Below are 23,686 nucleotides of genomic sequence, written 5' to 3' on the forward strand. Positions count from 1 at the left end.
TCAAAAAGTTTGCCCAACCCCTGGGCTAGGGCATCAGCTGGTTTTATAATCTGCAAGCTACTCACCAAGTAAGGCTGTGCTTTCTCCTGCGTCTTCTTTAAGATGCCTGCTGCACTGCGACACGGGGTCACTGGTGGAGGGCGACGGGGAGGGGCTCCCGACACTTCTGTCTTCGTGGCGAACAGTAACACTCACACTTGCAGCCACAGCACCTCCAGGGGCTGCCTCAGCAGCGGGCTCCTCCTGGGCATCCTCAAGCTCTCCCTTGAGAGTTAGAACAAAAGGAAATGTCTTTTCTAAGTCAAACGATCAAAGCTTATTTATCATCTTTTGTTCATAATTCACACATTTATCGTATTTTGTTCATAAATGTTTACTTATACACAGAATATAGCAAAAAGCACACGATATCTACTTTATTTAGCATCATCAGTGAATTACTTCTCAAAAAGCAGCTTCCCAAGATCTGGCCATTTTTATTCTAACCACTATTTCCCCTGATACAAGCAACGCCACCTTTTTTACTATTTGTGGACTAGGAAGTGAAGCTTTGTTACACACACTTTTCTGCCTTCTGGAACAGATGCTGGGGGCTGGCCGCTGCCTGCTGCGGCCACTCCCGGCCTGGCCCGCTCCCGCCACGTCCCTACCTGCAGTTGTTCACAGAGCACTGGACAGGGTTCACTTAAAAACATCAGCTGTCCATCTGCCAACTCTCCCTCCTCCCATTTGCTGTTTTAAAGACAATAAAATAATGAAAATGAGGGCCAAGACTCTAGAACGGCTATTACACTGAAATCTCACACCTGGGGGCTCTCCAGAAACCTGTCTGACTGATGCCAGAGCCCAAGCTGAGCTGTGACTGGAAGAACGGCGGGGTAAGTGGCTCTGACGTGAGGGTGGCAGCGGGTTTATGTGAGCCTTGGCTGAGACGGCCACCCGTGCTGACAACCATGCGCTCCCTGCCTCTACGCCGCCTGGGCTCTCAGGGCCCAGGGCCTGCTGGCCTGCAGCTCCACCCGTGTTCTCGAACCCACCTCCCGAGCACTGCGTGGCACACGGCTGCTCTCAGTAGTGAAAACCTCAGAATGTGACTCTGAGACCTCACGCCAAACCCTGCTGCCTGCCTTCCTGGCCAGACCCGCGCAGCCCATCCTTATCATTTTTCCAGGCATCTCTCTGAATACCTGCCAGTCTCAAACCCCTCATGTTCACAGCCTGCAATATACTCATCGGCCCGACAAGCCCTTTAACACCCAGCCCGGGCCCCTCAGAGAAACTGCTCCCCGTCCCTCCCCCCTGCGCTTGGCAGTGGTCCCCCCTCCCGTTGCCCCTGGGACCTCTTTGCCCTGCTGGGTCTGGGTGATGCCCTCGCCCCACCAGCCCACACAGAGTGAAGGGCTGTGTCTTATTCATCCCTGTCCCCCCAGGGCCCAGGTCAGGCCCAGCCCCTAACCCGCACCCCTCTGATACACGCTTGCCGAGCCAATGAGAACAGTGGTGCCAGCTGCTAACCCAAAGACCACCCGTGACCTGCGTGAGGGACAGTGGCCGCTCCCTGTGCGGACACTTCCTCGGAAACAACTATTACACGAGTTACAGTTGCTACATGAGAGCGTGTCGCGACTACCCAACACTGGATGGGCAATGACCTACAGGAAATAGCGTACTTCTCAAAAGATTAAAAAAGTTAAAGGCAAGACAAGTTAACAACAGGCTTGATTTAAAGTTACTTCAGGCTTCAGTTCTTCAAAAAGAAAGGAAGCTTCTTGGGGATACAGTCTAGCTTTCTGACACTAACATTCTAAGAAAGCAACCCAACCTTATGCAACATGGAGAATCTTGACTTTTAATATATGAATTATATTTCCAAAACCAAAACGTGTGAGGATTAAAGTCTCAATACTAATTGTCAGTGAAACCCCTTTTCTACCAATTTGTAGAAATGAAAAACGGGTCAAAAAATCACTGACTCATGAAACAAGTTACTTGAAATGAGCATCAGAGTGCATCGGAGGAAGGGGGGGAGAGGCCCCTCTGCCGGACCCCCGGGTCCCTGCTGTCCCAGGCGCAGCCTCTCGCCGGAGCAGAGAGGGGACGAGCAAGTTCACTAGGACAGCAGGGCACGACATGCTGAACAGAGGCGTCGTCGTTTAAAACTATGAATAAATGACTGTTAGAAATTCTAGAGGACCAATTTTCCAAATTTCCAAGCAAAGGAGATTTAGTTCCCTGGAAGCTGTCCTTGGTGCTGACCCCTCTGCGCGCCTCGCTGAGGGCCGTCCAGGCTCGCACTTGAGATGTGACTCACAGAAAATTATGCTGGCTCTGCAGGAGTGGTCTCTCAACCGTCTTCAGCAGAGAGCGAAGCTACAAGATGAGAGAACACGTTGAGCAGGCCTGCAGCCTTCAGGGCCATTATGGCGTTAAGGAGCATAAATGATTATTTAAAACAAAACACCTCTCTGTAGCTCCTAACCGTACAATAAATGCTACGAGAAACTCCAAAAATTCTTATTCTCTCTGACGGATGGATATGACGGTATGAACAAACTCTAGCCAATACTGTGCCAGGGAAGCATGTGACTTCCAAGAAGCCCGTTCGCTGAGAATGCACTCTTCCTTCTCTCGCGCAGTGTGAGTGCAAGTGCTGTGTGCTCATCAGCTGTGTCCGCAGCCTCAGATAATACCCCGCTGAGGAAGCAGCGACGTGCCAGAACCTGGGTAAGTACCTGACACGGGTGCTCCACACCAAACAGACTGCCTGCCTCTACGCACCTTCACACGCGGCAGAGCAGCGTCCTGGTCACGTACACACTGCTGTGTGTGCCCGTGAGCGGCGTCTCTTTATGCAGCTGGACTAGAATCACCCCATCAGCAATGTGAGTTCCTCCTAAAATTCTGTGATCAATGGAGAGGCTGTCTCTGTCAGGAGTATCTTGTTTGTTTATTTTGCATTTTGGAAGTTAAAATATCTTTTCATCTTATGAAATTACTTTAAATAATAGGCATTAGGTTTTTGTTTATGTTACTTGAAAAATAAAAAGTTGGCAAAAAAAAAACCCAACTCTAAAAATATGTTTAGCAAGAAGAAAAAAAATATATTTTATATTTATATTACTTCTTCCAAAGATCTTTATTTCAAAACTAATGACTGTCAAATCAAGAATATTTGGAAACATTGATTTGATTATATAAAGACTCTAAAAACAATAAAAAACAGGACAAGCTAGAAAAACCTGTTTTCTTCCCTCTATTTGCCCCCTTTTGGGTAGGACAGCAGTTGAGAGCTTGGGCCCTGGAATGGAGGAAACTTGCTTCTGAAAGCGGACTCCCCGTTAACTAGCTGTGTCCTTGGTGAGCTATTGAGCGTCTCCTAAATTTGAGTTTCTAATGAGCAAAACAGAGCTCCTGCAGTACTTACTGCGAGGCCGCGAGGCCCTGACCAGTGCGCGTGCATCCGCCACAGCTGGTACCTGACTGCCCTCTCACCACGCCTGACGCCTGCTTCTGAGGAAGGTCCCACGACCCTCTAAGGACCAGGCTGAGGGAGCAAACTCAATGCAGAGCCCACTCCCTGACGGGACCTGACTCTGACCCGGACTCAGGGGAACTGTGGTCAGGAAGCGCGGGCTTTGGCTTCACCTGCAGGATGTGCACCTGAAGCCATAGGACACCTGAGGCTCCTCCCACTGTCAACCTTTCATGGTCCTTGTTTGTATGAGACTGGCCAGCACATACACTCTGCACTGCATTATCCCAAAAGACACCGCTTTAAGCAACCCCTGACTCTCTGAGGAAACAGCGTATTCTACTACAGTCACAAATTTAGGTCATTCCCTTTTTTCTGGAGTATCTTAAGAATTCATTTTTAATGAAGAGGAAAATTTCTTCAGAGAAGGAGTCTGCAGTCCGTCCCTCTGGCCTCTGGTCAGTAATGACATCACATCCCTCAGGAAGCACGGGGAAAAGATTGAATAGAAACAAAAGGCAACAAACCCAGTATCCCAGGGCTTTGATGACATCGAGCTTACACATTGGACACGTGTGGTGATCCAAAAGCCAGGGGTCAATGCACGTTCTATGAAAAATATGCCTGAAAAAGTAAGTTGTGTTAACGTTTTACAAGCAACGTTTACATCTTATCTAGGAAACAACACATTCTAACAACTTATCTTCTCATTACAATTAAATAACATCCCATCCAGCCAGTGTGGCTCAGTGGTTGAGCGTCAACCTACGAACCAAGAGGTCAAGGTTCAATTCCCGGTCAGGGCACATGCCTGGGTTGTGGGCTCGATCCCCAGTAAGGGGCGTGCAGGATGCAGCCGATCCATGATTCTCTCTCATCATTGATGTTTCTCCCTCCCTCTCCCTTCCTCTCTGAGATCAATAAAAAAATATTTTTAAAAAATGCAATCAACACTCTAGTCTATTCACTAAGTTCTTACCTAGTCTATTTTCCATGTTAAACAGAATCTTACAGAGAAACTCCCCGTTTACGCTACAAAAAATATCACAGTTTACGTTCACATTAAGCTGGGTTGCATTTGTGTGTTTCTGAAGCGCTTTGGAAACAAACGTGGCATAAGTAAACCAACACCAAACTGACAGCATCTTCTATCTGTCTATAAAATGACTCGCATGGAAATACAGCAAAATATTAACAAATCGTCTTTGGGTTGCAGGTTTAACAAACATTTTCTGTAACAAACACATCACTTTCAGAATAAAAATAAATCGCATGCGCATGTTTTTCTTTTACTGATTTGTCTTAGTTGGCTCTTATGTGACGACGGTGAGGCGTTAAGGGTAGCGCTGGATCAGACAGGCTGGGCTCGAACATCAGCGCTGTGACCTGGCGCTGCGCCTGGGCACCTGTTCCGAACCTCGGCCCCTGCACCACGGCTCCCTGAGGAGCACGCGGAGTGCGCCTGCAGCAGTGCTGGGCACCGAGACAGGAGCTGTGCACCGCACAGCCTGCTGGTGCGGTATGAACCACCGCACTTACACATCATCTAGTCCAGCCTCGCTTTTGACCTTTCCACCTTCTATTTGAAACTGACTCACCCAAAGAAATTATTTTTACAAAAACTTAAAAGAAACACATTGGCCACATTGGAAAATTCACTAAATAAGGCACCAGAGAAAATGGAGGAAAAAGTCAAAACCCCCAAGAATCTCAGTAAAGAGACCAGGAAATGTGTGCACGTCACATGTTTGCTTGTGGGGGTCAGGTAAAAACTCCAGCTCCACTGTCAGGATATATCTGCTGCTACACAAACAGGAAATCAGCCTTAGCTTTCTTCTCTGTGAAGACCTGTCCTAAACCAGCCTAGAGTTAAAATACCTTTCTATTTTAGTAACTTTCTAGCCCTAGCCAGTGTGGTTCAGTGGGTAGAGCCCCGCCTGCGGACTGAAGGGTCCCGTGTCGATTCCGATCGAGGACACATGTCTCCTGCAGGGGGTGTGCAGGAGGCAGCCAATCAATGACTCTGTCTCATCATTGATGTTTCTCTCTCTCTCCCCCTCTCCCTTTCTCTCTGAAATCAATATATTTAAAAATATATTTAAAAATTATTTTAAATTTTCTAGAGGACATGGGCAACATATTATACTGACTCCAATTCATTAAGTACCCATCGCACCAACCCCCTACAAATGCCTATGGATTAAAGTTATACATCTTTATTAAGGAAACTTTTATTTTGTTATTCTGGTATTTATTCATTTCCTCTAAATTATCGAGAACTTAATCTACTATAAAATACCTGTATATATATTAAAATACTTTGCAAACATAAAGCATGTAATTATGTACAGGGTGGGGCAAAAGTATGATGGGTTACAGTTGTTTGTCATGGGAAATGCTTCAATATTTAATAAATAATAACAAGAATAAACTCTGTTTCTTGTACTCACACTGTAAGCCTACTTTGGCCCCACCTGTATGAACTCCTGACTGGTTTCTAATTGCTGTGAAGTATAATTAAAACTAGTCACACTTAAACATATAAATTTTGCACACCCTTTTGCTAACAAAGCAATTTTTTAAAATAGGTATCAAATATCCCATTATTAAAAAGGAAACATAACTTCCTGTTGCTAAAAAAAATCCAGCCCCTAATGTACCTGGAGTAAGGGGGGACATTTACCTATGCCACCCCCAAAGAGCCCAGGCCCAGGGTGAGGCAACAGCAGGGCACTGCCCTCCCCTCCTCCTGCCACCCCATCCCAGCACGGGGCCAGGGCCTCGCCTGTCAGGCTGCAGCTCCCTCTCCTTCCACAGCACCCCTGAAAGAGCCAATCCATGACAAAGCCACAGCAGGGTCTCCCAGGTCTCCCCCAGACTCCTGAGCAAGCATTTCAATGCTACAGGATACAGGGAGCCATCTTTTCTAGAGGCGGCGGCAGTCACGAGGCATCGCGACAGCTAGGTGTTCACATCCTAGAGACAGGAGACTCCTGTGGGACCCGGAAGCCACGGGTCAGTTAAGTCCCAAATCAGGAAGTAAAAGAACGTACTTGCACGGCAGGATTCGGATCACATCCTTCACCTTGAAATTCTCAATGCACACGGCACAACTCTCAGCATCAACGTCGATTCCCTGTGAAAAGAGGAGGACTCACTAACCGGGCACGGCAGCCCGTCCTGGGCAGCGCCCTGCACCCTGGGTAACGTGCCGAGTTCCAGTTCAGTGTTCCTGGGTGCAGCCTGAAACCAAACATGCCGTTCCTACTGGCATTTACTGGCGCCACGGACAGGAGCACACTCACAGAACTTGGCTGGAAAGATAAAGTCACTGTCTGTCCAGTCAGACACGAACAGCGTTTATATGCGAGGCCAGTGTTCATGGTTTTCATTTTTTTTAAGTGTTCATGTTTTAAGGGCTTTAGAAATGCAAATATCTGCTCTATTATGATAAAATTAATTATCTTAGGGACATCTATAGAGAAAGAATATCCAGCAGGCTGCTTGTTTTCTGGAATCACTAGGAAGACAAACGAGAGCATGTTCATGAGAGTTTGCTGAAGCACAGCCACAACCTGCGAAAGAGGAAAGGCCTCGCCAGCGAGGAAAGAACTACAAACTGCACTGTCCCCATTTTCTCACCTACCACAGTAACCAAGGTAAAAACAACAAAAACTGCAGGGGAGCAGCGGCGAATGACAACGTTCCCACTTCTGAGGATCCGCGGGTCCGCCTTCCACCAGACACGCTCCTGGGTCCCTCGGGTCCACCCACCTGCCTCATCCCATCAACCAAAGCAGGTGGGGCCGGATGACCCTCTGACCCAGAAAGACCAAGGAGATGCTTATTCCCAAGCTTTTGGGATGAGGATGCAGGTCAGTCAGGTAGCTCCGACTTTGGCAAATTAATTGTATGGAATTCGGTCCAGGGGTGGGCAAACTTTTTGACTCGAGGGCCACAATGGGTTCTTAAACTGGACCGGAGGGCCGGAACAAAAGCATAGATGGAGTGTTTGTGTGAACTAATATAAATTCAAAGTAAACATCATTACATAAAAGGGTACGGTCTTTTTTTTTTTTTTTTAGTTTTATTCATTTAAAACGGGCCGGATCCGGCCCGCGGGCCGTAGTTTTCCCACGGCTGGGTTAGACCGTAATTATTTTAAAATATATTTCACCATGTGCATCAGTTGTTAACAAATAAGCAATAAAAACTGATTTTATATGTAGATAGTTATCAAAGATTGTATTAAAATGAACTTTATAGCAACACTTAAAATTGTATGTTACAACTAAAGTAAATATCACCTACTATTTATCATATGCCATGCAAGAGTGATGAAATCATTTTTAAAGTCCCTAAGGATTTAAAAACTTATACATTACTGTGAATGAGTCTGCGAGAAAAGTTAGAAAACAGACACTAGCCTCCGGAACTGAACAAGATGTAGATTTAAGAAGACCCTGGCTAGGTAGCTCAGTTGGTTAGGGTGTTGTCCCAATACGCCAAGTTGTGGGTTCAATCCCCAGTCAGGGGTCAGGCACATACAAGAAGCAACCAATGAATGAATAAATAAGTGGAACAACAAACTAGTGTTCCCCACCCCCCCGCCCTCTCTCTTTCCCGTCTTATATATATATATTAGACGTTTGGTGCACGAAATTCGTGCACGGGGGTGGGGGTTGTCCCTCAGCCTGGCCTGCACCCTCTCCAATCTGGGACCCCTCGGAGGATGTCCGACTGCCAGTTTAGGCCTGATCCCTGCACAGACATCCCTCTCGCATTCCAGGACCACTGGCTCCTAACCACTCACCTGCCTCTCTGCCTCGCCCCCAATGGCCCTCCCCTGCAGGCCTGGTCGCCCACAACTGCCCGCCCCTGCGGCCTGATCTTAACCCTAACCCCCTGCCAGCCTGTTCTCGCCCCTAACTGCCTCTGCCTTGGCCCCCACTACCATGGCTTTGTCCAGAAGGAAGTCAGATGTCTGGAAGATGGCTGGTTGATCCAGTCTAATTAGCATATTACTCTTTTATTGGTATAGATAGATTATATAGGCTAGGATTGCTTAAATGGGGGGGGGGGGAGGGGAGAGGGGAGCCTTTTTCAGCAGGAGGAGATGCTTTTGGCAGACAAAAATATATAACCCCTATATCTGGACTGATAGCCAGCCATATGCACAATACTGACAAACCAGTTATTAAAAAATTGAACCGCTTTCTTACACCTTACACCAAACAGCTGTTGCCCTTAAAACCCCTCCTCAGCCCCCACCTTAGGTTCTGCCTTCGCAGTTCACCGAGATTAGGTTCTGATTGGTCGGTTTCTATGCCAGTCAGCATCAAAAGCTCCTCCTCGTAGGCAGCCATTGGCTCCTCTGGGAAATCCAGAACGGCCCGCTGACAGCTGTCTCTCCCTCTGGGCCTATCTCCGGGCCTGATCTGCAGCCTCTGGGGCAGCTGCGGAGCAGGCCCTGCCTCCCTCTCCAGGGTGGAGGTGTAATGACCTCGCTGCACCTGCCCACCAGCCGCCAGCCGCCAGCCTTGCTGTGATAGGAGCCTGTGGGCCATGGGGGAGGGACTGAGAGGTACTCCATGCACTCCCTGGTGACCGTTCGTTTGGTCGTTTTGGTTGTTACGAACACTGGCTTTTTATATATTAGATACTAGAGGCTTGGTGCACGAATTTGTGCACCAGTAGGGTTCCTAGGTCTGGCTGGCGATCACGGCCTTCTTCCCCCAGCTGCCAGCCAGGGCCTTCCTTTGTTCTGCGCTGGCCCCTGGTGGTCAGTGCATGTCATAGGAAGCAGTCAATCTCCTGAAGGGGATAATTTGCATATTAGCCTTTTATTATATAGAATGTGTGTGTGTGTGTGTGTGTATTTAAACAACATTTTTGCATACAAGTTTAAAACATAAAACTGTCAAAAAATTCATCATGGGCCATTTATGAATCTTCTTTTCTAAACCACTATTTTGACAACTTTCAAAAACCAGTCCATGGAAGTATATTTTCCAAAATGTTCTGCATAGAAACAGGATACTATCAATTTACTTATGTGCTCAAAGACTCAACTCAGTAAAATATACATATAAATCTGTCTTCTCACTTAAGGGTGAGAATTCCCACCACGGAGAGTGGAAGCCCTAGTGCGAGAGGCACGCGAGACCTTGTGCCTGTCAGGTCACTGGCTGCACCAAGGGTGCAGCTGTCACAGGCCTTCACCACTGGAGACTTTCTCTCCAAGGACCTTGCTTTATAAATCGGAGGCCAACCTTAACCTTTAAGATGGGAAATGTTTTTTTTAACTTTTTCTGTTCAGTACATCTGTAAGAAACCTTTCACAAACTATTAAAACTCAACTGCTACTACAATGTGCAGGCTCTAGGGAAGGGATGGCAGTGAACAATACAATTCCAGGAGTCCTATATAATAAAAGCCTAATATGCTAAGTGTCTAGTCATCCATTCAACCAATCAAAGCATTATATGCTAATGATATGCTAAGGCCACTCAACCACTAGCTATGATGTAAACTGACCACCAGGGGAGCAGACAGTCGACCGGTTGACCAGTCACTATGGCATGCACTGATGCAGGAGCTGCCCTCTGGTGGTCAGTGCACTCACATAGGGGGAGCGCCGCTCAGCAGAGCCAGGTTCATGGCTGGCGAGCACAGCAGCGGTGGCAGGAGCCTCTCCCACATCGCAGCAGTGCTAAGGATGTCTGATTGGTGGCTTAGGCCCACTCCCACCTAAGCTGTCAGTCGGACATCTTCCAAGGGCTCCCAGACTGCGAGAGGGTTCAGGATGGACTGAGGGACCCCCTCCGAGCGCACGAATTTTGTGCACCGGGCCTCTAGTATCTTAATATGAAAGACATCACATAAACCACTAATATCAGATTCCAAAGTTTTCAGACCAAAGGTCTGTAATTTAATGTGTTATTTCTGTTTTGATTCTTTAAGTAGGTCCAAGGAGGAAACAAATACAAGTACAGTTTTTAAGGAGAGACTAGAGGGTGAAATAGATTAAGTCTCAACTTAGTGAGATAAAACGGAGATCAAAACTGAACAAACCTACAGCTGTCAACATAGTTATCAACATTTCATGGCACAAGAAATGGACTATTAAAAGAATGAACACTGCTATGTTAGCAAATGTTTTCCTTTTAAGGAATCTACCCTCCAAAATTTGAGGTTCTAGATCCAGGATCTGTCCTATTCTAAAAATGGTTCAACTCTAGTATGATTTTGTCCTGAGCTGGCCATATAAAAATGTTCCTTTTGTAAAAGAGTACTTTTAAAAACATCTTTTCTCCCCTCCTTCACATATCCAAGGAATTTGAGAGAATAAACAGTCTCAGATTCAAAAAAGATGAATTTAAATTTCCAAGGGTCTGTGGTAGAGACTTTAGCTTCTTTATCTTCTTTAGCGTCACCTAAGACTGACCACCAGGTAGAGGCTTTGCGATGATGGACATACTAACACTGTCCAGGGTAGTAGCTACCAGCCACTGTGGCTAATTGGAGCATTGGAATGTAGCTAGTGTGGTGAAAGAACTGAATTTTAGGTTTAATTTAATTCATTTAAATTCAAGTAGCTGTGTATGGCTAGTGGCTACCGTAGGTCTGAAAAGCTCATCACATATGCAACCAAATTATTTCTGACAACCTTGCTCTAAAATGAACACATATAAAATGAGTTAGTATTCACTCAACTAGTTAAAACTTCATGCGTTCTACTGTGAATATAGCAGACTGGAAAGGCTTACTTAGACACACAGACAGATGTATAGTCTAGTCTAAACCAAAAACAAAACAGAAAACACAAACCACAAAAATATTACCTTTTCTCCATGCTTTATAGTATGAAGTGGAAGTTGGCCAATAACTTTCTTGGTTTCTTTTCTATGGCTCTTAGGTAGAAAAAAAAATTGTTATTATTATTGAAAATTTGTGTAAAATCATTATTTTAAAAAATTCATGTTAGGAAGCTTACAGAAGAAATTCATTTACAAAGCAAAGTTAAATGACTATAATGAAATAACTTTAAAATTACCATTTGTCTAAATGTACAGAATAAGCACATATAACTTGAACTAGTTGATCAAAATACTTTTCACTTAGCATAATACCCTCCAGATCCAGCTATGCTGTCACATATGAGTCAGTCACAGAAAGACAAATACCATATGATTTTCTTATATGTAGAATCTAAAGAACAATACAAGCAAACAAACAATACAGAAACAGACTCATAGTTAGAGAACAGACCGATGGCTGCCAGATGGAAGGGGAATTGGGGGACTGGGTGAAAAAGATGACAGGATTGAGAAGTACAGACTGGTAGTTACAGACTAATCATGGGGATGCAAAGTGTAGCACAGGAAATATAGTTAACGAGTGACCTGGTGCACAGGTTTGTGCACATTGAAAGGAAATTAATTAGAAGGTAGCCAGCGGGGCGGGACTGGGCCAGACACACCCTGGAGCCAACATCCCATGGCCTCTCCCCGGCTGGCCGCACCTGGGGTGGTGCCGTGGCTCGAAGGGCCTCTGCGGAGTGAGTGGGGTCCCTCGGCCTGGCCTGCGGGGATCAGGCCGAAACCGGCTCTCCGACATCCCCCGAGGGATCCCAGAGTGCGAGAGGGCACTCTACAAAGTTGCTGTCATACAGGGTGTGGAACACAAATGCAAGTGTGCAGTTAACCAGATTCGGGCCGACAGTGCCCCAGCAACAACATAACACACAGCCGAAGGTGGAATCGCGTGGCCCCGCGAGGAATCGGGCTCCCTCCTCTCTGGTTTCGGGGTGCATCACCTGAGAACTGCTGCTGCCAAGTCACTGCAGCTCGGCAGCTCCTGCGTTGAGCATCTGCCCCGGGTGGTCAGTGCACATCATAGCTACTGGTCGACAGACACTTAGCATATTAGCCTTTTATATATATAGATAACTATGAATGGTGCCAGGTGGGTGCTGGAAATATAGGGGGGTCCATTTTGTAAAGTATATGTTTGTCTAAGCCAGCCGTGGGCAAACTATGGCCCGTGGGCCGGATCCGGCCCGTTTGAAATGAATAAAACTATTGAAAAAAAAGACCATACCCTTTTATGTAATGATGTTTACTTTGAATTTATATTAGTTCACACAAACACTCCATCCATGCTTTTGTTCCGGCCCTCTGGTTCAGTTTAAGAACCCATTGTGGCCCTCAAGTCAAAAAGTTTGCCCACCCCTGGTCTAAGCTGTACAAAACAATACTGAATGTAAACTGCAATGGGGGGGGGGGGTACTATTTTCAATTCCATGCCTAACAAGAACCCAATTCCAATTCTTATCTATAATAATAAAAGGGTAACATGCCAGACGTCATTCTGGATGTCCTTCCTGATGAAGCCATGGCCGGAGGGAAGCCAGCCCAGGTCCTGGGTGCCTGCGGGCGGCCCAAGGGAAGCCAGACCGGGTCCTGGGTGCCTGCCAGTGGCTCAAGAGAAGCCAGCCCGGGTCCCGGTGCCAGAGGGAGGGAAGCCAATGCTGGCAACCGGGGGAAGGAAGGCCTACTCTTGCATGAACTTTCGTGTGTCGGGCCTCTAGTGTTTAAATATTGGCAATAAAGTAGTAAGCTAAGGATGGGGCTACCAACTATTAACTTCCCTAAAAGGAAAGGGGCTTCCTAGCCAACAGGTAGAAGATGACTCAGAAATGACCCTCTAATGCCTACAGGTCAGGAAGGGCGACTTTTCCAGACGACAGAGACCAGAGGCCAGAGTGTGAAAGTCAGTGTTGGAGCTCTGGCTCTGCAGCTGCTCCACAGGAGACAGGGAAGCCCCTCTGCTCATCCTCAGCGTAGGGCCCAGAGTTCTCCTGTTAAACAGAACCAGGTCCCCTCTACCTCATGCCCCTTTGTCATTCCATTATGTTCGCAAAACATGCAAAAAGTGACCTGCATTTAAAGATATCTGATTCCCCACAGAACAGGAAATTTAATATGTTTTAATTTAAAAGTTATTTGCAGAAAAACCATCATATTAATACCTAACTATTATGAGTGAAAATGAAATTAAGAATAGGGTCCAATACAACTTCAAGCAATATATATGGAAAATATCTACAAACTATCTTTTAAAAAGGAAAATGAAAAAGAATTATCCATAATTACCTGGCTTCCAAACTGTGAGCCAGTATAAAGAAAACGCTGTATATAGTAAAATATCAGCCACGCTAATGAGATGATCATCATGGTGATGAAGGCGATGGCCACAAACACCACTGACTGGCCACTGATGAACTCCTGGACATGGCGGGTCCCAACCCCTATGGTCATTTTGACTTGAATTTCTTTTTGTACCAGATCCAAAATTTCTTTTCCTTTCGAGTAGCTAACCATAATGACCACTATATTTCCCGTTCCTGTAAGAAAGAACAAAGAAATCAACATAGAGAATGCAAAATAAGATAAAAAGTTAAGAGAAACTTAAGAATACTGTGGCTCACCCATGCATATACATCCAAAAACTTTGATAAAGTGGGTAATTTTTAAGGAAAACATAGTGATCCCAAAAGAAAACAGACTGACTACATGGGAAGTAGCATAAATCAGTAAGAACTGCCTCCCCAAAGAACAAGAGCCCCACTCCGGATCATGGATGAATTCTGCCACCAAACCTCTTAAGGGTGAGCAACACCAATGACATTTAAATTGTTCCACAGCAGATTTAAAAAATACATTTTAAAATTAGTTCTATGACAATAGAACCAAACTTGGTAATAAAAAACAAGTAAAAGAACCACACAGCCCAATTTCATGTATGAATACTACTACCTCATTCCTAAAGCATGTGCACTAAACTCAGGGAGGCAAGCTGAGAATGTCTCCTGTGATCACTATTATTTAACACTAGAGGCCAGTTGCACAAAATTCGTGCATGGGGGGTTGGGGGGGTGGGGTCCCTCAGCCCGGCCTGAACCCTCTCACATCTGGTACCCCTCAGAAGATGTCCAACTGCCAGTTACCGGCAGTCAGACATCCCTCTCACAATCCGGGACCACTGGCTCCTAACCACTCGCCTGCCTGCCTGATCACCCCTAACCTCCTCTGCCTCAGCCCCCACCACCGCGGCTTCGTTCGGAAGGACATCTGGAATGATGTCCGGAAGGTCGTTCGGCTGCCTGGTCTAATTAGCAGATTACGCTTTTATTATTATAGATTGCTCTGACAGACAATGAACAGACAGTAAGACAAGAAAGTAAGAGACACAGCGAAGGAATGAATAATCAAGTTCATGAACATCTCTATAAGTTAATGCAAGAACAATAAAATGTCACTTAAGGGAAAAATAATCAAGAATGATAAGGCAAACTTTTAAACAGTGTTTTACAAGTCTTTATATTTAAAGTTATTAAAATAGTGTGATAGTAACATAAGAGATGACGAGAATGAGGCAGAATAAAAACCCCAGAATTTAGACCACAAAACATGAAAGAATTTAGGAAATGATAAAAGTGGAATTTCAGCCCTGGCTGGTTTGGCTCAGTGGATAGAGCATCGGCCTGTGGACTGAAGGGTTCCTGGTTTGATTCCAGTCAAGGGCACGTGCCCGGGGTTGTGGGCTCGATCCCCAGTGTGGGGTGTGCAGGAAGCAGCCGATCAATGATTCTCTCTGATCATTGATGTTTTATCTCTCTTTCCCTCTCTCTTAAAAAAAAAATAAAAATAAAAAAAGTGGAATTTCAAATCGATGGGCTAAAATGTATATTATTATTATTATTATTTAAGTATGGGGGCAATTGGGTATCATCTGAAGAAAAAAAGCTATTATCCCTTCCTCACAATTTAGGCCAAAAGAAATTCTAAAGATTTAGAAGCAAAGATTTAAATATATTTAAACAGTAAATATAAAAGAGGTAGAAGAAACATGGGAATTTAAATATATATAATACTGAAGAAAAACCTTTCCAAGTATGAAAAACCACCTCAAATTTTCTTAAAAGGAAAAAAAAAAGGATTTGACTAACCATATATAACAATGAGAAACTTCTACATGTCTAAAGAGCAAAATCAAGGAATCAAGATTAAAAGAGAAAATGGGCAACTGTGGAGAAATACATGAAACATAACAAAAACAAAACTAATTTCCTACAAGAAAAAGAACAATAGAGAAACAAGGGAAATGAAGTCAGTGTGCAGAAAGGAAAATACAAATGGGTTTTATTTTTCAAAATAGCAGCTTTAGCAAGATACAATTCACACGCCATAAAATTCACCCTTTTTAATGGGTCCGACTCCGTGATTTTAAGTATATTTACAAAAGTATGAAAGCATCACTGTCTAATTCCATAACATTTTTATCACCTCAAAAAGAAACTGTACAGTTTCTCTCCAGTAAGTGGATTTTAGACATATGAAAAGTTGTGGAAGAGATAGAAACATTTTACCTGTAACATTGCCAAAAATAAACTTGTGCAATACACTGTACTGACAAGAGTGCGCACCAATTCGCACCCTTACACACTGAGGGTTAGTGAATTGTTACAATCTGGGGTGGAGGCCAATTTGTATCAACACTTTTTTAAAACACGTCTCTTGACCCATTGATTTCACACCCAAGAACTTAATGGCACAGATATACATACATACGCACACGTGAGGCTATCTACAAAGATACTGATTGCCAATGTCTTCTGTTTTTGTTCTCACAATCTAAACATCCATCAGTAAGAAAGCAGCTATATAATACATATAACAACAGTATATGTACACAGATGGAGGCAGCAGCTCCGTCAACCCTGATAGTACTCAAGCTACACAGATGAGAAAAGATGCATCATGTAAAACTGTGTGGACCAGAGACCTACATGGCCGTGTCAGTCTAGACCGCGGACCACGGGTGGTCTGTGACGTCCGAAAGGTTGGGACCGCTGGTCTAGACCACCTCTGGAAGGTGGCCCCAGAGGCTGCGGCCTACTGCCTCTATGAGAGGAGTTGGCATAGGAAAAATTCTGTACTGTGTGCACATATTACTACTCAAAAATTAACTTAAAAATCCATATATAATGTTCTCCGGCATTACACTAAAACCACACTGTAACACCATTTTATCTTAAGAGAGAAATTTAATCTGTTGCAAATCCACTGTGACCCTCGCCATGGGATTTAGTTACTGAAACGCCAGAAGGGCACCCTTCTAAGTGGCTCTGTCTGGAAGCTGATCCTGTGACCTGGGCCTAAAGCATCACTTCGAAAGAACTGACGTTGTCTCAGCGCTCCCATCACCACCGGGCATTTCCAGCCTCAGGAAAAGAAACACCTGGTCGCTAGGAAAGACAAGTATAGAAACAACTATGATAGCTCTACCACTTGTAATCACAAGGCACTTCACAAGCCGAAAGCCTTTATATAAAGCTCCTTTCTGTGGAAGTTTTCAGGGACATACTAATGTAGGAAGACCATATAAGGAACCTGTCCCAGTTCATAACCTTCACACAGAAAACAAAACTGTCTGCCATGCTGACAGCCACACCACACCTGGCACCGCTGCGGCTTCTCCAGAGAAGCACTCCGGAGCACTGCCACTCACAGCTCACGGAAGCGGAGAGAGGCCACGCGGTCATCTTACAGAGGAGGCTCGGAAACCTTGAGAGCTGCTCAGTGTTGCTCAGCACCCAGAAAAGCTGGTTCTGGGAAAATCAGCACCTATACCGTCATGGGGGACACAGGCTTCCGAGCCATAGCCTGGGTTCAACCTCATTCTGCCACTGCTGCCCGGGTCAGGCGCATCCATCTTCTCGGAGAAGATGTCTTCAGCTACAAAACGGAGAGAGGATTTTTCTATTTTGAACTGTCACTTGTTTAATAAGGAAGTGGAAAACAGAGCTGCAGAAATGAGGTGCTCATTTTATCTGGGGTGACAGGCATTTCAGTTACATTGTGGAGGACAGGAAAGGTTACCAAGCAAAGGAAATTGTGAAACCATCCAAGCTGTGAAACCATCATAAAAACGTATTTGGGATGGTAACTGGTCCAGTTTGGTTAGTGACTGAAGGTGTTAATCTCACTATCCCTAGTGCCTCACATAGAAAGTGTTTAGTAAATGTTTATTGAATAAACAAACGAATGAATGAGTGAAAAAGGAACTGAGAGGAGAGAGGTTCTTCAACACCTACATTCAAGTGGGGGAGGGGGAAGCAACTCACACTCATCATGAGGAGGGTCCCCTGAACTGAAAACACTTGTCAAGCAACCTGAAATTTTCACCCAGGGAATTAATCTTAGTTTAGCGAGTTAAAAGAAATAACTTAAAAAGCATTCTGTGCTTAGGATGAAGGCTAACCCACTTGCTGTGTATTCTGTAATTACATCAGCAAGACTACTTCCGAGAACTACTTTAAATTAATAAAACTCAGAATGAGGACTCATTCTGTCCTGTGATTTGCTTTTCTGGGACATTTTTGGGATGAAGGAGGCAGGGCAGTTGAGTAAAATGCACTAGCTGGGTCGGTGCAGGCCCTGCCCTTCTCCCGAAGCATCTCTCGCTCCCAAGGGGCCTCAGTGGCATATGACAGCACATCACAACTTACCCCCAAACTAAGGCACACCCACCGAAAGACTTGAGACAGGTGAGAAAAAGCCCTTAGAATTATTTTTCTTCCTTAGACCTTACCATTGCTACCGGTCACATTTGACTAAGAAAGTCATCTGTGCAACCCTCCACGCCCCCCTTCCCCCAAAAAACTATACACATCAACATCAGACAGGAGAACTTGAGGCAGTTTGCTTTATTTTTGTCTTACACTTTAGCACAAGTTTTTTGCACATAGTACACAATCAAAAACATACTTGAAAATAATAATAAATACCAAATAAAGTATTCTTTAGCAAGCCAAATTATCCATAAAACTCTTCTATGCCCAAAATAAAATTGGATGTATTGCCATTTCCTTTCAAATTTCTGTGTTCTTACTACCACCTTGTCAAAAATTTAAAAAATTTTAAAAAGGAAAAAAAAAATCTGGTTTGCAGTCAATAGCTTCAAAATTCTAGAGGGTTACCTTCGAGTCTAGCGTACCATTTCTCCTCCCAAGGAAACTGCTTAAAGTAGATCTTAACATTCTGTTGAAAGAGATGGGAACTACTGAAATATTTAAAGTAGTAGATCAGATTTCTGTTCTAGAAAACTAATCCAGGCAGCAAGAAATACGTTTTAAAGCTCTACCAAGAAAACCCCATGAACTTTCAGGTTTTCTTTTTACAAAAACTTAAAACTTCCATACTCTCTCCACCTTTTCCCCTTTACCTGGAGACTTCAGGTTAAGTAAGGTTCAGCATCAGCTCAACCTAAGGGTTTTCAGCACCACCCATCCCTTTGAGTATGCAATGCATCAAAGCCTCTTAGATATGCTTCTTTTTATGTACCTACTATAATTTCTTTATAGGTCTCTTTCCCGCACTAGACCAGTACTACCTGTTCTTATTTATTAGTTTGTAGCCCAGCATCAAACAGTGATGATCCAGAGAAGGGTTTCTGAATGAATCAATCTGAAAAACTGGCTTATCTTCTAGTATTATAGTTGAAACAACCCAATAAGGGGAAATAGTACACTAAATATAAATATAAATGTAAATGTCTCCGAAATTTGAAGTTATTTTACACTTTTATGGTTGGCTCAGAGTGTAGAGGACCCCAAAACAAATGCAATTTTCTTCCTGGAATGTTAAAGTATCTTTCGATAATTAGGCTTGCTTAAAAATATTTTGTATTTGTTGAATATATTACTTAACAATCTTATTGAGAACTCTGTTATTTTCCTAAATGCATTACTTTATTTCAGTCACTCAGCCTTTCGCCACCCTTACCTCACACCACACATCCCCAGAGACACTTTCTCTATCATCTTAACTTGTTCTTCAAAGCTCAATCTTTCTAGGAACTGTCCTAGTTAATTTCACCTTCTATGAAGCTGCCAGCTGCCATTTCTGTCTTCTTATTGCCCCAAAATACGTACTAAATTCAAAGCTAAACTTTTAGATCATTTGTGGGAGTGAGCATTAAAGATCAAGACTTTGTCAATCTAAGCTGAGACAATATTTGAATCTTCCCAAAATCACAACAAAATTACAACAAAACTGCAGAACCACCATCATTCAGAGCCACCTGAAATCTAGCTGAACAGAATTCCTACAACTAAGGATTTAAAGAAGCAGCCACATCAATACTGGTAGGAAGGGAAGAGATGCAGAATGAAAGGGGCTGTTAATGGCCAACCCATGTGTGGCCGTTAAAATCAGGAGGGATAGCTCAGGTGCAGCGGTGCCCCCCCCCCCCCCTCCACGGGTGAGATGTCCCAGCCCCACACTAGGTCCCTCCTGCCCAAGGTTCCAATGCCAGGAAGAGAAAAGTTCAAAAACTTCTGGCTGTAAAACCCAGCAGCGATTGTGGTGAAGTGAGACAGAGGCTGCTGGAGTCCCAGGCAGTTCCTCTTAAAGGGCCAGCACACAGACTTACTAGGACTCACTCCCTCTGAGCTCCAGTGCTGGGGCAGCAGCTCAAAAGGTATCAGGGAAATACAGGGAGAAACTAAATTGTCCAGTGTCAGAGTGAAAGCTGGAGGGGCAGCTTTCTTACAGACAGAAATGCTAGCAGAGGCCATTGTTTCTTTGATGAGCTTTCCCCCGACAGAGCTGGCAGGTGGGCACCATAATTGAGCCTCCAACAACTTAGCTAACACTATTGCCCCACCATGGTGATTCCCTGAAGCCCCACCCCATCCAACTTGTGGGTCCACCCAATCTATTTTCATTGGCTTTTCCAAATGAATGGCCTGTGTTGGCTCATGCTTTCTTAAAATCTCTCAAAGAAGCAGCATTTGGCCTTGGTGTGCCTCATACCTCTCACTAAATTGCCCCAGACCTGGCAATAGTGGCAGCTGGCCTTAGTTTGTAGCTTGGCCTCTCCTGAGCACCTCCAAGTCCAGCAAAAGTAGCAGCCATCTTCAGACTGCTTTGCAGGTCCTGATGGGTGGCTCTAAGCAGGGCAAAGGTGGCGGCTGACCTTGGCCTGCAACTCCTGGGAGGTCCAAGATTCAGACCACATTGAAGTACCACCCAACCACCTCCACAAGCACCACACTGTAGGAGCAGACTTAGCGGGCATGAGAGCCCTGCTGAAGTAAGTCCTACTTTGTGGGGCCAGCTCCTGCACAACTGATCCTCCATGGTGGTCACAGGCAGTCCTGGCAGCCAACTGGCCTGGGAGTAAATCCCTCCCATTGACATGCCAAGAGCAATCAAAGCTCAACTACAACAGGAAGATGTACACAGCCCACACGGGGGTGCACCTAGAGTGCCCAGCTTGGGTGATTGGGGAGACTGTGACACTGGACTCTACTACTGGACACCTACTACATAAGACCACTCTATCAAGCCCGGGAGACACAGCAGCTCTACCTAATACATAGACACAAACAGGGAGGCTGCCAAAATGAGGATACAAAGAAACATGTTCCAAATGAAAGAACAGGACAAAACTCCAGAAGAAGTAAACAAAATGGAGACATGCAATCTGCCAGATACAGAGTTCAAAACACTTGTTATAAGGATGCTCAATGAACTTAGGGAAAAAGTAGATGAACTTAAAACTTCAATAAAGATATAGGAAACATAAAAACGGAATTAGAAACACAAAAAAGAACTGAAATGAAGAATATATTACAGGAAATCAACAGTACAATAGATGAAGCAGAGGATCAAATCAGATATTTGGAAGGCAAAGAAGCAGAAAAGAATCAGAACAGAAAAAAAGAATCCAAAAAAAGAGAATTAAAAATAAAAGAGAATAGTATAAGGAGCCTCTGGGACAACTTCAAGCATACCAACATTTACAAAATGGCAATGCCAGAAGGAGAAAAGAGAGAGAGCAAGAAATTAAAAACCTATTTGAAAAAATAATGTTGGAAAACTTTCCTAATCTGGTGAAGGAAATAAATATGTAGGTCCAAGAAGTTCAGAGTCCAAAACAAGATGAAACCAAAGAAGCCCACACCAACACACATAATTAAAATGCCAAAGGTTAAAGACAAAGAGATAATCTTAAAAGCAGCGCAAGAAAAGCAGTTAGTATCTACAAGAAAGCTCCCATAAGACTGTCAGCTGACTTCTCAACAGAAATTTTGGAGGCCAGAAAGGAGTGGTTTAAAGTGATGTAAAGCAAGGACCTACAACCAAGATTTCTCTATCCAGCAAAGTTATAATTTAGAACTGAAGAACATATAAAGAACTTCCCAGAAAAGAAAAAACTTAAGGAGTTCATCACCACGAAACCAGCATTACATAAAATGTTAAAGGGTCTTCTTGAAGAAGAAAAAGAATAAAATGGCAACAAACACGTATCTATCAACATTTAAATCTAAAAAACAAAACAGACAAACAAACAGACCAGAAACAGACTCAGAGATTAAGAGAACATTTTGACAGTTGCCAGGGAGGATGTTTGGAGGATAGATGTAAAGGTAAAAGGATTAAGAAGTACAAATTGGTAGCTATCAGAGTAGTCATGGAGATGTAAAGTACAGCATTGGGAATATAGTCAATAATATTCTAGTAACTATGTATGGTGTCACCTGGGTATGAAATTTGTCAGGATGATCACTTAGTAAGTTATATAATTTCTAATCACTGGGTTGTACACCTGGAATGCATATATTATTGTATCTCAACTGTAATTGAAAAATAAGAATTATATAAAGTAAAAAAAGTGTTATTCATAAAAGACTACTGTGCTCTGCAAACACAAAATGCACATCTCTCTTAAGGTCAGAGACTTCTTTTTTAAATCCTCACTCAAGGATATGTTTATTGATTTTAGAGAGAGAAGAAGCAGGGGAGAAACATCGATGTAGAAAGCAAAACACTGGTCAGTTGCTTCCCATACATGCCCCAATCAGGGAATGGACCCACAACCTAGGTATGTGCCTTGACCTGAAATCAAACCTGCAACCTTTTCGGTGTATGGGATGATGCTACAATCCACTGAGCCAGCAAGTCAGGACAAGGTCAAGGACTTCTTACAAATCTTTGTCATCTCCCTCCACCCCCAACTATGGCCTCTTCCCCAAACACAGCTCACAGCTCTGAGCCTTGTCATATTTGGCACTTAGTAAACAACTATCAACAGAATGAAAGTGCCATTCCTAAAAGGCCATACCAAGATTTCAGCTAAAGAATCATCCAACTTATTAACCAACAGTAACTACACTAAGGCCAATCTATCCTATCTAATAATAGAGAAACATGGTAATTAACCGTAACTTCACGACCCTTCCCATGAGCTAATCAGTGAGATATGCAAATTAATCACCAGCCAAGATGGCGGCCGACAGCCATGCAAGTGAAGCAAACATGAGGCTTGGTTGCCCCGGTGGTGGAGGAAGCCAAGGTTCCCTGCCTGCGAAGCCCAGCTCTGAGCTCCAGATGCAACAATGTTGCAATTATAGTAGCTAAACAAACCCAGAAACCTGCTTTCAGCCGCCAGCAGGCTCAGAGCTTAGAGCACCAGTGATGGTAACAGAGTTTCCATTTATAGAAGCTAAACAAACCCAGATACCTGCTTTAAGCCAGCCAAAGCCTCAGAGTTGGAGCCGGGCCTCAGAGCTGGAGCCGGCTCTCAGTTCCAGTGACAGCCATAGAAGGTAAATAAATCCCAGAATAAAAAAAGAAAGAAAAAAGAGGCTGGGAGCTTCAGTCACGCGTCAGCCTGAAAACGGCCCTCAGCCCCTCACCCAGGCTGGCCAGGCACCCCAGTGGGGGCCACCACCCTGAAGAGGGTGTGACCAGCTGCAAACAGCCATCATCCCCTCATCCAGGCTGGCCAGGCACCCAAGCAGGACCCCCACCCTTATCTGGGACACCCTTCAGGGCAAACCAGCCGGCCCCCACCCATGCAACAGGCCTCTATCTTATATAGTAAAAGGGTAATATGCAAACTGACCCTAACAGCAGAAAGACTGGGAATGACTGGTCACTATGACACACACTGACCACCAGGGGGCAGATGCTCAATGCAGGAGCTGCCCTCTGGTGGTCAGTGTGCTCTCACAGGGGGGATCTCTGCTCAGCCACAAGCCAGGCTGATGGCTGCCAGTACAGCGGTGGTGGTGGGAGCCTCTCCTGCCTCCTCAGCAGCGCTAAGGATGTTTGACTGCAGCTTAGGTCTGCTCCCCGC

The 23,686-nt window shown here is 44.6% G+C and overlaps 1 protein-coding gene across 5 annotated transcripts in view; it reads right to left on the bottom strand.

Moving 5' to 3' along the window:
- The window catches only part of RNF149 (ring finger protein 149), a 43,673-nt gene that overhangs the window by 13,134 nt on the left and 6,853 nt on the right, over positions 1–23,686 (bottom strand). For all 5 annotated transcript variants that reach the window (XM_081101630.1, XM_081101632.1, XM_081101628.1 and 2 more), the window contains exons 2-6: positions 13,630–13,880; positions 11,317–11,385; positions 6,526–6,608; positions 4,000–4,096; positions 66–264 (exon numbers count right to left, since the gene is read on the bottom strand). In XM_081101630.1, the coding sequence (XP_080957756.1) occupies positions 66–264; positions 4,000–4,096; positions 6,526–6,608; positions 11,317–11,385; positions 13,630–13,880 (699 nt within the window). The remainder of the gene's footprint in view (positions 1–65; positions 265–3,999; positions 4,097–6,525; positions 6,609–11,316; positions 11,386–13,629; positions 13,881–23,686) is intronic.

The sequence above is a fragment of the Myotis nattereri genome, assembly GCF_964212035.1.
Source record: "Myotis nattereri genome assembly, chromosome: 10".
NCBI classification, from domain to species: domain Eukaryota; kingdom Metazoa; phylum Chordata; class Mammalia; order Chiroptera; family Vespertilionidae; genus Myotis; species Myotis nattereri.